The sequence below is a fragment of the Podarcis filfolensis genome, assembly GCF_964270895.1.
Source record: "Podarcis filfolensis genome assembly, chromosome: Z".
In the NCBI taxonomy this organism is placed as follows: Eukaryota; Metazoa; Chordata; class Lepidosauria; order Squamata; family Lacertidae; genus Podarcis; species Podarcis filfolensis.
In genome coordinates this window covers 8,654,708-8,669,323 of record NC_139617.1, presented here as the reverse complement: position 1 = coordinate 8,669,323, position 14,616 = coordinate 8,654,708, and the positions used below count along the sequence as shown (strand labels likewise).

The window sequence follows — 14,616 nt, the reverse complement described above, 5'->3', positions numbered from 1 at the left end:
GTTCCTCAAAAAGCTTGGTTTCCAGACCCTTGACCATCTTGGTTGCCCTCCCCTGCACATGTTCCAGCTTGTCAATATCCTTCTTAAATTGTAAAACCCGCCATAAATAAATAAATAAATAAATAGTAGCACCCAGAACTAGACAAAGTACTCCAGGTTGGGTCTGACCAAGGCAGAATAGTGTGGAAGTATTACTTCCCTTGATCAGGACACTATACCTCTGGTGATAAATAGGATTAGCTTTTTTTGCTGCTGCATCACACAGATGGGTAGGTAGTCTAACCTGCTCAAAGGCAGCTTCCTATGTTCCCAGGAGGTGAACGTCCCCTAGCAGAGGAAACAGTGAGAGTGGGAGAAAGAAAAGGAGATAATCCCATCATAGGTTGAGACTGAAAGGGAAAATAACTAAGGAACTACTATTTAATACAAGGGACATCACAGAGATATAAAACTACGGGGGTGTAGCTACTGTAGAAACCTTAGGGGTATGAAGAAATGAAACTTAGGAGAAAATCTGAATTAGAGGAACTGCAACAAAAAATTAAGTGGTAAGTCAAACCACTATACTGATATAGAAGTGAAAACAATATAATTAGAAGGAGCTCTCATTTAGTGGGGGGATACTATATAGAGAGAATATTCATCCATACGGTATGCAAGGACATATGGAAAAATGTGTGTAAAGGGAGAGGCGAACATATTAAGATGTTAAAGCACACAGAACACACATGGGGGAACCTGCTGAGTGTGCGTCCATGAAAGCAGGCAGGTGTGGGATTGGTACTTGTGTTTGAAAAAGAAGGTGGGACTGGAGTGGGGTGAAGGGGGAAATTCCTTAAATGGAACAAGAGCACACCTTTAACTAGCAGGTGTATAAATGCATTGGGGGAACCTGAAGACAAACAACAGCACAGGCTAGGAAGCAGCAGGTCTCAACGGGCACCGCCGCATTCCCAAGCCTGACTTATGGCCAGTAGCATAAAGATGGAGTAGGGCCCCCGAGGCAGCCCAGGGGGGCTACTACTATACCTGCGTTTCCCAACCTGTGGGTTGTCCCCTGCAAACGGCCCACAGAATCCTGCACAAGTGGGCTGCGGGCTCCACAAATTCCCTTTGCATTGGTGCCCCGAGGGACGGTTTCAGAGGAGGCAAATCTGTGCCAAAGTGGTGGCGGCCACACAAAAAAAGAACTCTGGAGTTCCCCAAAACTCACAACAATACACCATGCCAAGTAAACCTGAACGAAGAAGGTTGGGGACCACAGGGGGCAGCTGGGGAGGCCTCTCTCTCCATATACATATACATACACATATACAATACAGTATGTTTGTGTGTGTGGAGCCACAAGCCCCCTCCCCTCGCATGAGGAAAGCTAGCACTTGCCCACGCACCCTGATGTGCCGCTTTCTGCTTGCGGGGGAGGGCGCGCTTCTGTTGCCGTTTCAAGGCGATTTAAATCTGTATTCCCTTCGCCCCCCCCCCCCGCCCTCCACGAGCTGCAGCCTGAGGTGGAGCAGTCGTCACCCACTCGAACCCGTCAGCCCCCCGCCGCCGCCGCCCCCCCCCCCGCAGGCAAGGCAGGCCTCAACCGCCCACCTTCCAAGGAAGGGGGAAAGGGGTGCCCTGAGGCTCACCGAGCTGTAGCGGCCTCGTCGTCTCCGTCGCCAGCGTCCCGCGCCCTCCTCCTCCCAGCCCCCGCTTTTTGTTTCCCCCCTTTGGGTCACGTGACAACAGCTGACAGGAAACGGCCGCCCTCTTTCGGGGTCGGAGCGAGCGAGGCATAGTTTATACGGGCAAGAGGGAAAGGAGCGGAGGGTGCCGGGAGCTGTAGTCCGAGGGACCTACGCCCTGACGTCACGCACCTCTCTCTCTCTCTCTCTCTCTCTCTCTCTCTCTCTCTCTCTCTCTCTGCCCTCCCGCCCTCCCCCTCCCAGTGCTTGTCGGGAGATGTAGGCTCTTTATAAAGCAAAATCTGCACTCTGCCTTACCTCCGCTTCAGAGCACAAACTGGTGGCTGCGACTTTTCAAGGGGCGATTCTGGACCCTGGGCTAAAATGATTTGTTTTGTTTAAGGAAACGGAACCTTGAGAGCTGGAATGGGCTCCCTGAGGGTCATCCAGTCTAACCCGCGAGCAATGCAGGAATCTCGTTAGGAGGACGCTGCTAATGTGCCAGCAGCTTTATCGATGCTGCAGCACCTGGTGGTACCACAGCAATATTACACAATGAATTAATTTCAACCTCTATAAGCGGCTTACAAAAATATATATATATTAAAAATATCCATCAAAGTAATTAAAAATATTCCAAAAGACAGTTAAAATTAGTAGTAAAATTTAAAAAACAAAAAAACCAGTTGAAATGCATCCATAACTTCTGGTCTAGATAGGCTTATTTATCTATTTCTGCTTTTATACCCCACCTTTCCTCCCACTAGTCTCAAGGTGTCATACCCATTGTATCCTCAGAACAGCCCTGTGAAGTAGGTTTGGTTTAAGCGGCAGTGAATAGGTTAAGGGCGCCCAATGAACTTCATAGCTTTGTGGAAATTTGAACACTGATTTCCCCAAGACCCTCCTTGTCCAACACACTGTCTGCGGGTGGGGGCCCTCCTATCTACATACTGCCAAATGCGTTCTGGATTTCTACCACAAAGTCCTGCTCTGATGGCACTACCTGGCTGGCGGACTGTAGAGAAGGTGGGTTGTAATGTCCTGTGTAAGGCTGGAAGTAGATTTCACCTGGTGCAGGTAAGAATTACACCCACACCTTGAAAAACACTTGACGTTCCAAGTGGCTGTAGCAATAGGCAGGCCTTATTACAGTATTTCCAAACTCTTACTGATGCAGTAACACTTTTTTGTTCATTCATCGCTTCTGAGACTGGTTCCAGTTCCAGTTTGTAAGTGCACCCTTTAAAGTAAAATAAAGTTTATGACTTATTTCCATGAATACAGAACAAAATCAAAGATAGGTTTTCACATAGCAACATCTATCTATCAATCAAAAGTAGACAAACGCATTGAATGTTGTCAGTACTAGCAGAGTAACTTCATTAGATAAGAAATAATTCTTACAGAGAACACAACCATCTTCCATTCTGGAATGTGGGTTCTACACAGATAGGTTCTGGCAATATCCCTAATAGTGATGGAGGACGGATGAAAACGCTAAGGAGAGTGTGTTTGTGTGGCACTAGTTCACATATTACGTTTGTTCACACCATTCTGCATCTGGAGAGAGTTGTGACTTCATAAAAGGAAGGTGGAAGGGAAAGAAAGAAGCAGATATGTATTTAAAAAAATATATTAGTGGTTGATTTTTAAAATTTTCATACCAATACCTGCCCAGAGTCTTCTTGTAAAATAAGTATGGAATAGTTCCTTAAAACAATAAAACAGGCTAATGTCTTTTTGAGCTCTGTTACTTCTCTTTTTGTCTTTCCCCCTTCCATAGAGCTTTGCATGCACACACTGCCATTTGCAAAAAGAAAAAAAGGACTGCACTGCTCACTCCGCACCCCCACAATCCCTGCTTCCTTTTTCAGAGTCATGTTTGTGTGCTGACCTCAATTCCTCAGCGGTGGCTCCGTCCTATTTAAAGCCCACTTCCCCACCTTGTCCTTTTACAGCACAGATTGCTGGCTGAATCCGTATCTCCGTAGCTCAGCAAGGCATTACCTTGCAGTAAAATGAGGCAGCAGCCCGAGGCCTAGGCAGGACAAGTGAAAGAAATTGCCAGCGAGAAGCACAAACTCAAATGGCACATATTGCTCTATCAGCAGTAAAGTGCATCAGACCTGCCACACATGCTGTCAAAAATAAGAGAATAATTTCTCTCCCTCTCTCACAGTGCCAGAAATTAGAGCCACACACTGAAGCTGTGTACGGTGCCCCCAATTTGATTGCTACACTCACCGTGGCAAATATTCCACCAAGTGTGACGAGCTCCAGTCCCAGCCTTGGAGGTGGACGAGGCAGGATGTACCGTATATCCTCTCAAGGATGGGCCTGGAGAGGGGGTGGCTATGGAGAGTCACCCTAGAAGTCATCCTTTTGAGAATCAAGAGGTGGACTTTGCGCTTTCAAATTTCAGCGGTGCTCTGTGCAATGCCAAAAATTTGGTAGCCCCCGCCCACCTCTTGCCTTTCATTCTAAGTCATTGGGTGGAGCTACACACGGGGGATGGGGGGACGGGGATGACGACGCTATAAATAACTCAGAAATTAAATTGTTATAACAAAAAGAAAAAAACGCTACGGAAAATCATGTAGAAATTTGTTTTTACTCTCTGGTGCCATCTGGTGTTGGATTTTTAAAGTGCGTCCAAAACAGTGTTTCCTTGCTAATGTCCATTGCTGAGGTACCCTCTGCAGCACCCTCTTGGCTCGACACCCTGTATGGGTTAACCAGATGTGATCCCCTAAACCTACCTCTGCTAGAAGAGCCTCAGAAGGGCAGCTCAAGGAATGACCTGCTGCCTCCCTAGACCAAGTTCCAGTTGCTTGGAGTTGGGGAGGTAAGGGCGGATCATCCCTGGCCAGTGCCAGGGCAGGAATAAAACTTCATTCACAGAAAGAGGGTCACAGCCAAGAGGTGTCTTGAACCCAGGTCTACCTTGTCTGACCCTTTGCTACACCACACCGGCTCTGTTTATTGCATACCCTTTTCTGGCTTGTGGGTCCTTCTCCCCTTTCACATGCTACAGTTCCCTTGTACGAACCTGTGTGAATTTTTTTTCAAATTGAGACTGAACTTCTGCACTCCTATGCAAATGTGTTACTTTATCTTAAGATGTCAAAACGACTCAGTAGCCTGGTTCGGACATCACACCAAGCCAAACCATGGCTTAGCACAAAGGTGGGGTCCAGCAGAGGCGGTTTTGGGGCAGTGCAACCAGTTTTGCTTCACTGGGCACCAACACTAGAGGGTGCTACAGGACTTGGCAACTATAACATAGTGAATTGACGGAAGGTGAGAGGCAGATGTGTGTGCCAAATTTTGGCCTCGCACAGTGTGTCACTGAAATTTGAAAGACCAAAGCCTGTCGCTAGGACCAGGAGAGGAGATTGCAGCTGCTTTGCTCTTCCCCAGCCATTCTGCTGCTGCACAAAGCCATGGCTTTGCTTAGTTTAGTATGGCATCTGAATCTGGGTTCATGGTTTAAGTCTCCCCAAACCCTGAGCTGTAACCATGGTTTGCCCTGTAGGTTACAGCTTGTGGTTTGTCTGACTAAACCACAAGGTTTGAACAACAAACTCAGCCAAGCAAAGCCATGGTTTAGCTAAGCTCAGCACTGCCAGGAAGAAGCAAAACTCTGCTCCAGGAGCCTGCACATTCACACGAAGCAAAATCATGGCTCAGCATGGCGTGCAAACAAGGCCAGTGACTCTGCATAGCCACCTAAGGCATAGCCACCTAAGGCATAGCCACCTAAGGCATAGCCGTGGTATTCTCTCCTTTTCCTTTTCCTTTTCCTCTTCCTCTTCCTCTATGTATTCACAGTACAGCTGCATTGGAAAGCCCAATGAGTTGTGCTCAGCATTTATCATTTTTTTCTGGTAAATGTCCACTGTATTTTTTAATTTTAATTTTTGCATTAAGGAACATACTACTACAACAATTTATTACTTGTAGTAGTGGTAATAATAATTTTGTTTCCTCAGTCACTCTGGGCAGCTTCCAACAAAACATAAAAACACAGTGAGACCTCAGACATTAAAAACTTCCTGATACAAGGCTGCCTTCGGATGTCTTCCGAAAGTTGTGTTGTTGTTTATCTGTTTGACATCTGACAGGAGGGCGTTCCACAGGGCGTGTGCCACTGCCGAGAAGGCCCTCTGCCTGGTTCCCTGTAACCTCACTTCTCGCAGCGAGGGAACCACCAGAAGGCCCTCGGAGCTGGACCTCAGTGTTCGGGATGAACAATGGGGTTGGAGATGCTCCTTCAGGTATACAGACCTGAGGCTGTTTGCGGCTTTAAAGGTCAGCACCAACACTTTGAGTTGTGTTCAGAAATGTACTGGGAGCCAATATAGATCTTTTAGGACAGGTGTTATATGGTTCTGGCAGCCACTCCCAGTCACTAGCCTAGCTGCCACATTTCCAAGTCTCCTTCAAAGGTAGCCCCACGTAAAGCGCATTGCAGATGATCACACTGACCAGATGCTTGGAAGCTGTGGCTGGATGGTTGTGTGGGAGCTGAATGAAACTAAATCCTTCAAAGACAGAGGTCCTATGGCTGGGTCGGGATGGTATGGGGATGAGGGACCAACTCCCTTCTCTTGCGGGGGCCCAATTAGTGCCATTGCCTTCCGTTAAGAGTTTGGGTGTAATCCTTGACGCCTCCCTTTCCATGGAGGCGCAAGTTACAGCAACAGCCAAGGCGACATTTTTCCACCTTCGCCGCATCAAGCAGCTGGTCCCTTACCTTTCCCGCCCTGACCTGGCCACAGTGATCCATGTGACGGTCACCTCCAGGCTTGACTACTGTAATTCGCTCTACGCGGGGCTGCCCTTGAAGCTGTCCCAGAAACTCCAGCGGGTGCAGAATGCTGCAGCGAGGCTCCTCACGGGGTCTCTGCCATGGGAGCATATTCACCCAGTGCTTTTCCAGCTGCACTGGCTCCCGGTGGAGTACAGGGTCAGATTTAAGGTGCTGCTTTTGACCTTTAAAGCACTTCACGGCCTAGGACCCTCGTACCTACGGGACTGCCTCTCCCAGTATGCCCCACGGAGAGCCTCAAGGTCCATAAATAGCAACACCCTAGAGGTCCCAGGCCCTAAGGGAGTTAGATTGGCCTCAACCAGAGCCAACACTGGCTCCGGCCTGGTGGAACGCTCTGTCTCATGAGACCAGGGCCCTATGGGATCTGATTTCTTTCCGCAGGGCCTGTAAGACAGAGTTGTCCCGCCTGGCCTTTGGCTTGGAGTCAATTTGATTCCCTCCCCCTCTTTCTTTTTTCCTTTCTCCTCCTGTGATGAGGCTGCATTTTAACGTTTTAATGTTGTATTTTAATCTTGTTTTTTAAGTTGTATTCAATCAACTTGTTTTTATTACTGGTTGTTAGCCGCCCTGAGCCCAGCCTTGGGTGGGGAGGGCGGGGTATAAATAAAATTTATTTATTTATTAGTAGTAGTAATCCAAGAGGGAGATAACTGGAGCATGTACCATTCCGGTGAAACACGGCACAGGTAGGGGGTCTCAGCCAGCCTACCAGATGGAGCAGGTAGACACAGAATTAACCTGCACTGCCATGAATAGCTGTGAGTCCAAAATGACCCCATAGTCTGTGCATCTGGTACTTCAGGAACAGGGTCCCCCCACACCTGCCTGCCCCGTCCCCCAGAAACAGTACTTCTGTCTTGCCGAGGTCATAGGGTGCTGCCTTATTGAGCCAGAACACCAGTCCATGTAATTCAAGAGAGGTGGCCGGAAGGTAGCTTTCTGAGTAATTTGCAGTAGATCATTGGCAAGCGGATTCCGACTCCCAACTGCCTTTAACACTACCAGCTTTCCACACCTAAATTAGGGGCTGAAATGAAGAAAACTGACCAGGTGTGGATTTCTGTGTGAATGGACTGTGAACTTGGTTCAGTTCTAGTGCTGCTAACAAATCCCTAGACTGAAACGAACACTGTATTAATTTTAATGAATGTCTTTTGCAGATGGCTCTGGACTCTGGTTGGGAATCTTGCATGCAGTTCTGGTGAGTGGGGATGACACCAATGGGTTGCATCTAATACTAAGTCCAGCTCGAGTAGACTCATTGTAGTTAATGGCTATGATTAAATTAATGGGTCTCCTGTGAGTAGGCCTTAGTTGGATGCCACCTAAAGTAAATCAGGCAAGCCTGTGGTCTGCACAGCGCCTGGTGTACAATTACCTAGAGAGTTCAGGGATTTAACTGAGGTTTTTCTGCACTGCAAAACCACTGAGCTACAGCCCTTGTTTTCTGCATTGCCGCATAGGCGACAGAATTTTTTATTTTATGAATGTGTGTTGTGTTTCTTCAATAGGAAACAAAAACTTACAAACAGTAGGGTAAAACAATTAAAAATGCTCAATAAAATGTTACAGTTAAAAGAAGAGTCCTGCACTGAAGGAGAACACCAAATACTCAGCTCTAAACTTCTTTAATCCCTGTGACCAATGAATCTTTTCCAGAAACCTGGTGTATTCCCCTAGGCTAGTGGAATAGGATTCTCCAGTCAATTAGCAAAGCTCTGGGCAGTTGCCTCTGAGAATTATCCATTTTTTTTACTGTACTTACATCCATCCTTTATTCCCCGCAGCTCTTTAGGGGATAATTCTCGATGGGGGGAGGGTGGAATTACATGATTTCTTTTCATTTGTATTTTAATGTGTTTTATTATTCCAAAGTGACCTCTCTTTGGGGTTTGGCAGATCAGAGTACTTACAGTAATCTTCTGAGGACTTCCTCATTACCAACCACCATTTGCACTCAGAGCAATGGAAGGAATTAAAAAGCTCATCTAGCAAATGAGCAGGGATGCCTGCACATATTAGCATGGAGCCAGGTAGCTCTTCAGAAACCCTGTGCCCCAAGAACCAGCTTTCAGTTTCGAAAAGAAGCACATAAAATATTGTGGATAAAGTGTGTGAGAGAGTGTGTGTGTGTGGAGACCAGCCGAAGCTTTTCAGAAGCCAGTGCAACTTCAAGTGATCAGACGTTTAGCTTTGGTCTGGTGCTTCTAGCTGGTCCTCTGTTTCTGCAGATGTCAGTCCCCATGCCTTCCACTCAGTTGGTGCAGAGGTGCAGGTTCAGGCAGAGTCGCCAAGGCAGTAATGGAAGACAATCATGCATGCATGCAATCAATCAATCAGTCTGCTCCTAACTCCAAGTGCATGGGCCCAGATGCAATGGGTGCAACACCATACCCTCCAAGTGTCCCAATTTTCCAGGTACAGTCCCAGAATTACGAAAGCCACCCCAGCCTCTGATTTCATCCCAGAATGTCCCTATTTCCCCCACCATGACACCAGCACTGATCTCGAGGATGAGCCAGCACTTGTCCTGAGCAGTGGCAGCAATGGCTGCTGCATGGCTTCTCTATGACGGCTGCTGCCAGCATCCTCCCTTGGGCAGCTAGTAGCGGCTGCAGGAGAGCAGGCGAGGAGGAGGAGAGGCTGCCGCCGCCAAGGCCCAGCCCCACGGTGATGTGCCAGCTCGGAGGGACAGGTAGATGGCAGGGCCATGTTGGATGGGGGGAAAGGGGGAGCAGAGTGCAAGAAGTATTTATTTTTATTTTTTATGCTTTGTGCATTCGTGTCTAATATTGCCCCTTTCTAAAATTTATTTATTGGTGTGTGTTTTTCTTTTTTTTAAATCTACCAAATGATAAAATAGAATAGGGATTAAGGGTTGTTTTTTCAGAACGGTGGAGGCTGTGCATGCTTGGTCCCGTTGGTAGCAGTCTCCCTTCTTCTGACAGGAAATGCTCTGAGGGGGACACACTGAAAAACTGGGGTTCAAGGAGGGTCAGTTGGAGGTGGGGAGTGAGAAATGTCATCTGAGGAATGTTGGAGGATATGCAAGTTGGCATAGGAGGCAACTGAGTGATCCTTGTGACTTCTTGTTTGCATTTACTACTGGGAAGGGGGATTGTAGCCCTCCAGATGTTATTGGACTCCACCCCCCCCACCCCCACGTCAGCATGGCCAGCTTGCCGCATCCCTGCATTAGTGGGAGGTGCTGGGCGGCCAGACCCACACACATCAAGAATCCCTGTATAAAAGGGGGCAGGGGCAGAAAGTGGGGAAGGGGAAAGCAAGGGGAGAGTGGTAGTGCTGCCTACCGCTGCTGCTGAGTGTGGAGCAGAAAGCACCCACAGCATGTGAGGAGACCTGAGCCAAGGCAGCAACACCTTCCTCTGAGGCCCTTGCCATGCTCACCCAAGAGAATCCCCACTCACAAGCTCATCCTCCCTCCTCTCATGGAACAGAAGCCGAGATTATGGCAAGCACACCACGATGATGTACTGACAGGGCCGGCCCACCCGTGAGGAAAAGTGAGGCAACTGCCTCAGGTGGCAGGATCTGTGGGGGCAGCAGACCCAGCTTCCAAGGAAGGCATGGCTGCCATAGACTCTATAAAGGTTGGAGCTGCTGCCTGCTCGGCAGTGCCCCCCATGCTGCCTCTTCAGCGGCTTCTTGGCGAATAGGAGGTGCTGCTGGTCTCTGCCTACCCTTAGGGAGGAAATGGCAGGGGCTGCCCTACGGGGTGTCTGCACCTGCCCACCATGAGTCAATGGCCATTGATTCCCACTTCAACCATTGACCCCTTCTTCCATGATGCCATTTTGTGGCCTGCCTCAGGTGCCATGAAGTCTTGGGCCGGCCCTGAGTACTGACAATGTGTAAGATTCCGGCAAGTACCTTACCTGCCTCATGGGGCCGTTGTGAGGATAACATGAGGAAGCAGGAGAACACCTTGAGGGACATTGGAGTGGAAATATAATAAACAAATAATGAAAATAAATTAAAATGCCCCATTTTCCTACAAGTGCCTCTGTGGGCCCAGGAGTAGAGCAGTGACGTACCTCTAGGTGTATGCTTAGGGGGCTCCCCTTTCCTGTGGCCGCATTTCACACTGAGTAAATACCAGTATAACTGAGAAGAGAGCTTTCTTTTGCGGGAGGCCATGCTGACATAGGGGTGGCGACTTGAATAAAATATTTGGGGGCGGATGGACATAATCCCCACTCTGCATAATCGATCTTATACACAGCACACACACATTCCATTTGAATGGCAATGCCCATCAACTTCTGCTGGGCAGCCCCCTCAAATATTTTGGAGGGGGCCTAGGAGATGGTTCTTATGCCTACAACTAATGTAGGCTGTCTACAATCAATGGGAGAGGTGGTGAATGAAGATCTGGGGGGGAGGTGAGAAGTTTGTGAGCTTTAGTGCCAAAAATTTGGTTAGGAAATATGAGCTTCAGAAATAAAGTGCATGCATTTCGCTTAGTAATAAGAAACCTCTATATTTAATAATACAGGGTTGTTGTTGTTTTTAGATTTTACGGTTGCTTGTAATGGCAACTGGTGATTAATAAATATTTATTATATATTGGATTACCTTCTTGACATCCCTAAGACCTTGGGGTTGAGGTTGATGGCAGGTTTATAAGCTCATCAAGGAGGCCAACAAGGTTTGGGAAATCCTGGTCTCCCCTGACAGACAGCAGATCCCAGAGAGAGAAATATCTGCCTCATCATCTGCTACCTGATTCTTTTGGAGCCTTCTAGATGCAGAACATGTGCTCTGCCACTGAGATATGGCCCTTCCCCATAAACTGGTGGGTTCCTGCCAGCACTGTGCTATTGTGGCAGAAACCAATGGTGTCACTACAGTGGTAGATGTTGCAGGGCCACAACGGGAAACCCTGCAGCTCAGGCACCAATTCCCTGCTTGGTGTACCAGGGCTTCCAAAAGGTGTTAAGGCAGAACTACTACAGTCTCTCTGTCCTGCAGGTCTCAAAACCTTTTTCTAGCAACAGGGATTCAGTTTCCCCAAAAGAGTTGCAAGCCTTGTGACCTTGCCCCTCTCCAAAAATAGTAAATGCCTGCAAGTTGCCTAGTATTCATTCCAGTTGCAAGCATTACTATTCTTACTTAAAATGCTGTTTTCTACAAAAACAAAAGCAAAAGGAATAAATGAAAACATGCAGTGACTGCAATTTTTCCCTGGCAGTTTATTATGGTATGAAGGAAAAAAGAACATTTTGGTGTGCTTGAAGTGGACATTGTCATACAAATGGATGCTGATGTGGCCATTAAAATCGGATTACACAAAGTATGAACATTGTTGAAGAAAGCTTACAGTAGAACGGAATTCTTTTATAAACAGACTCTTAAATATACATTTAACAGGAAAAACATCAAAAGTTAAGCTATTAGCGTTTATAGACATTTTATCTGGGAGGTGAGAAATGGAAAGGGGGGGGCAGGAAGGACAGTCTCATCAAAAACAGAGAAGAAGATACGAAAGTTGTTTAGAACTAGGAACAGATAGCCTGCAAACTGCAAACTATACACTGCAAACTGCAACTATACACTGCTGAGGTGCGCAAGCCAGAAAGTGTTTCTAATTGCTGAAAGGCGACATTCATGCTTTCAGGCTTGCATGCGCTTCTGACACAGATAATTTTCTACAAAAGCACTTGGTATTTGTCACAGTCTTTCAGATCAACCACCTTCTTACCCTGTGGACCAGTTGACACATGCGCTTACATCACTGCTTGCTTACTCATCACCTGGTGACTTGTAGCTGATGCAAGCGGCAAATATTATATCTTGAGGTGATTCTGATGCTCGGCCTGTGGCTCGTCTGTACGGGCAACTCATGGTTTGGTGCTGTACTCATTCAGCACAAACACTGATTGTGTGGAACAGACCTTGATCAACCACAGCCATAGAAAGAGCAAAAGAACAGTGTACAGGTTGTTGGCACCTTCAGTCCAGCAAAAGAGCTTGCCACAATGAGCTCCTTTATTAAGCAATTTACTTGGATGAATTCCTGGGCCTGGTAGGGATTGAATTATTGTTGGCCAGATCAAAACTGATTTTTAATTCAGTTGATCTGTCATCTTAAATTTACATGGGCTTGGGAAGGCAAGGAATGTGGCAGTCCTTGCTTCCCATTGACTCTGTTTTTCTGGACATAAAATATTTGATGCTGTAATACACAGTATTACTGAAACTAACATTTGCATATTTAGAACAAGATGTAACTCAACTCCTCTAATATACCAAAAAATAAGAAAGGAGAGAGAGAGAGAGAGAGAGAGAGAAATAGAAATAGAGAAAGAGTGAGAGAAAGAGAAAGAGAAAGAGAGAGAAATAGAAAAAGAGAAAGAGAAAGAGAAAAGGGAGAGAATAGTCTATAGGATATTTACAAAGAGTCCAGCAAAGAAGTATAAATACTTCCATATTTAATGTTTAGGAAAACATAATTTACAAAAAATATTCAACTATATATACAGCGCTATTTGAAAAATCTGGGAGAAAGGTGAAGAGTTAGTTGGGCAAGTTAATTAAGAAGGGGAGGATTTCTATTATTATTATTATTATTGTAAATGCTTTTTTTTCTTTTTTTAGTCCTGCACAGATTATTTACATACCCATCAGCATCATCCCTCAAGAATCACACGTGTCCAGAGCTTTGTTGCCCCAAAATGTCATCTATCATTGTCAAATTATTCAGCCACTCTTCGTCGCTGCTTCCGCCGCCGCCGCTATTCTTCATGAGATTATCGATAAAGTCAACATCGCTGCAGTTATCAGGCAGAAGGGCATCGTTTTGCTGGACCATGAAGTCGTACTGGGATTGCATCTCAGAGGCAGGGCTCATTCTGCTGAACGATCCTGACGACTGGCCGGCAGAGCCAGGATAAGTTGGTAGGCCGACTGGGTGTGCAGCACTGAGCTGGCTAAAACTGGTTATGCCTTGCGGCATTGGCTTCATGACATTCATCGCTGCTTGCAAAGGTACTCTTGTCATATTGGGTCTCAGGTTCTGGTTATTCAGAGGGCCCAAGTTCTGGCCTGATTGTCCCATACTGGCTTTTTGCATCTGTCTGGCATGGACCCCAGGAGCAATCTGATTGGGTGGTGCCACAGACTGGGTAAACGACGGACCAGAGAGATTTGGCCTTGCATTCTGCTTCGAGAAGATAGCATTGCCAGAGAACTGCTGCATACTGGCATCCATCTGGCTTTGATTTGGCATCCTTTGTGACCACATCTGAGGAGAGGTGGAGTAGACGTTAGCCATTCTTGGCATTGTCTGCTGCCTCAAGTGCTGCTGCTGCTGCTGCTGCTGCTGCTGCTGCGAAGTGTGGCTCGATAGGGAACCAGAGGCAAAGCTGGCCAGCACCATGCCAGGCCGAAGGTTAGGGTGGCCGTGAACCGTTTGCATTCCGGAACTCATACCCAGGGGATTTTGGCTTTGCCGCATTGGGAGGCTGAAATCGGCATTAGGCGGGTACATTCCTGGCTGCTTGCTGGGGTTGTGTGCAATCATCACCACTGCCCCAGTATTCTGGTTCACAGGAGCCATCTGAGTGATCCCAGAGCCCAAGGTACTCTGCAACATTCCCTGGGGAGATGACATTAGGCGGTGATTTGGAGAAGGAGTCGACATGGACTGGGTGCAATCTGCCGACATGGGCTGGGAAACGGCTGCATAGAGGAACAAGCAAGGCATTAAGTTAGGAAGAGTCTGGGCATGAGACTGGATTCTGCACGCATCATTTCAATTCTTTAAGCACAAAATATCATACAAATATAACACACACATCCCAGTGCCACTTTTAACTGTTGCAAAGCTAGTTTCTCTCTCTGCTAAATAGAGTAAAGCTGTTCTGGTTTAATGGTTCAAACACAATTTGCCCTAGGGACAAATTAAATGATCAGCAAGATTACAGAGTGCAACTCTTGCTAGGCTTCAGCACTTCGGTTTGCAGGTAAACCTAAAATCTTACGTTTGAATGCTCCTCCATGTAAAAAAATTCCCTGCACATGGAGAACCAGTCTGTCAGGGATTAGCTGGGGCCAAACTAGAACCCTCAGCTCCCAACAAGGTGGAAG

General features: G+C 47.0%; 2 protein-coding genes across 29 annotated transcripts in view; both read right to left on the bottom strand.

Moving 5' to 3' along the window:
• Positions 1-1,820, bottom strand: part of MTM1 (myotubularin 1) — a 40,887-nt gene extending 39,067 nt beyond the window's left edge. The window contains exon 1 of one of the 3 annotated variants that reach the window (XM_083595604.1): positions 1,597-1,820. In XM_083595604.1, coding sequence (XP_083451730.1) covers positions 1,597-1,782 — 186 coding nt within the window. In that variant the 5' untranslated portion in view covers positions 1,783-1,820. The remainder of the gene's footprint in view (positions 1-1,596) is intronic. The other 2 variants (XM_083595605.1, XM_083595606.1) reach the window with 2 other exon arrangements.
• Positions 1,821-2,842: 1,022 nt separating this feature from the next.
• MAMLD1 (mastermind like domain containing 1) overlaps positions 2,843-14,616 on the bottom strand; it is a 131,402-nt gene continuing 119,628 nt past the window's right edge. For 24 of the 26 annotated variants that reach the window (XM_083595573.1, XM_083595560.1, XM_083595572.1 and 21 more), the window contains one exon: positions 11,701-14,208. In XM_083595573.1, coding sequence (XP_083451699.1) covers positions 13,172-14,208 — 1,037 coding nt within the window. In that variant the 3' untranslated portion in view covers positions 11,701-13,171. Of the gene's footprint in view, positions 2,914-11,700; positions 14,209-14,616 lie in introns of those variants that run through there. The other 2 variants (XM_083595569.1, XM_083595574.1) reach the window with 1 other exon arrangement.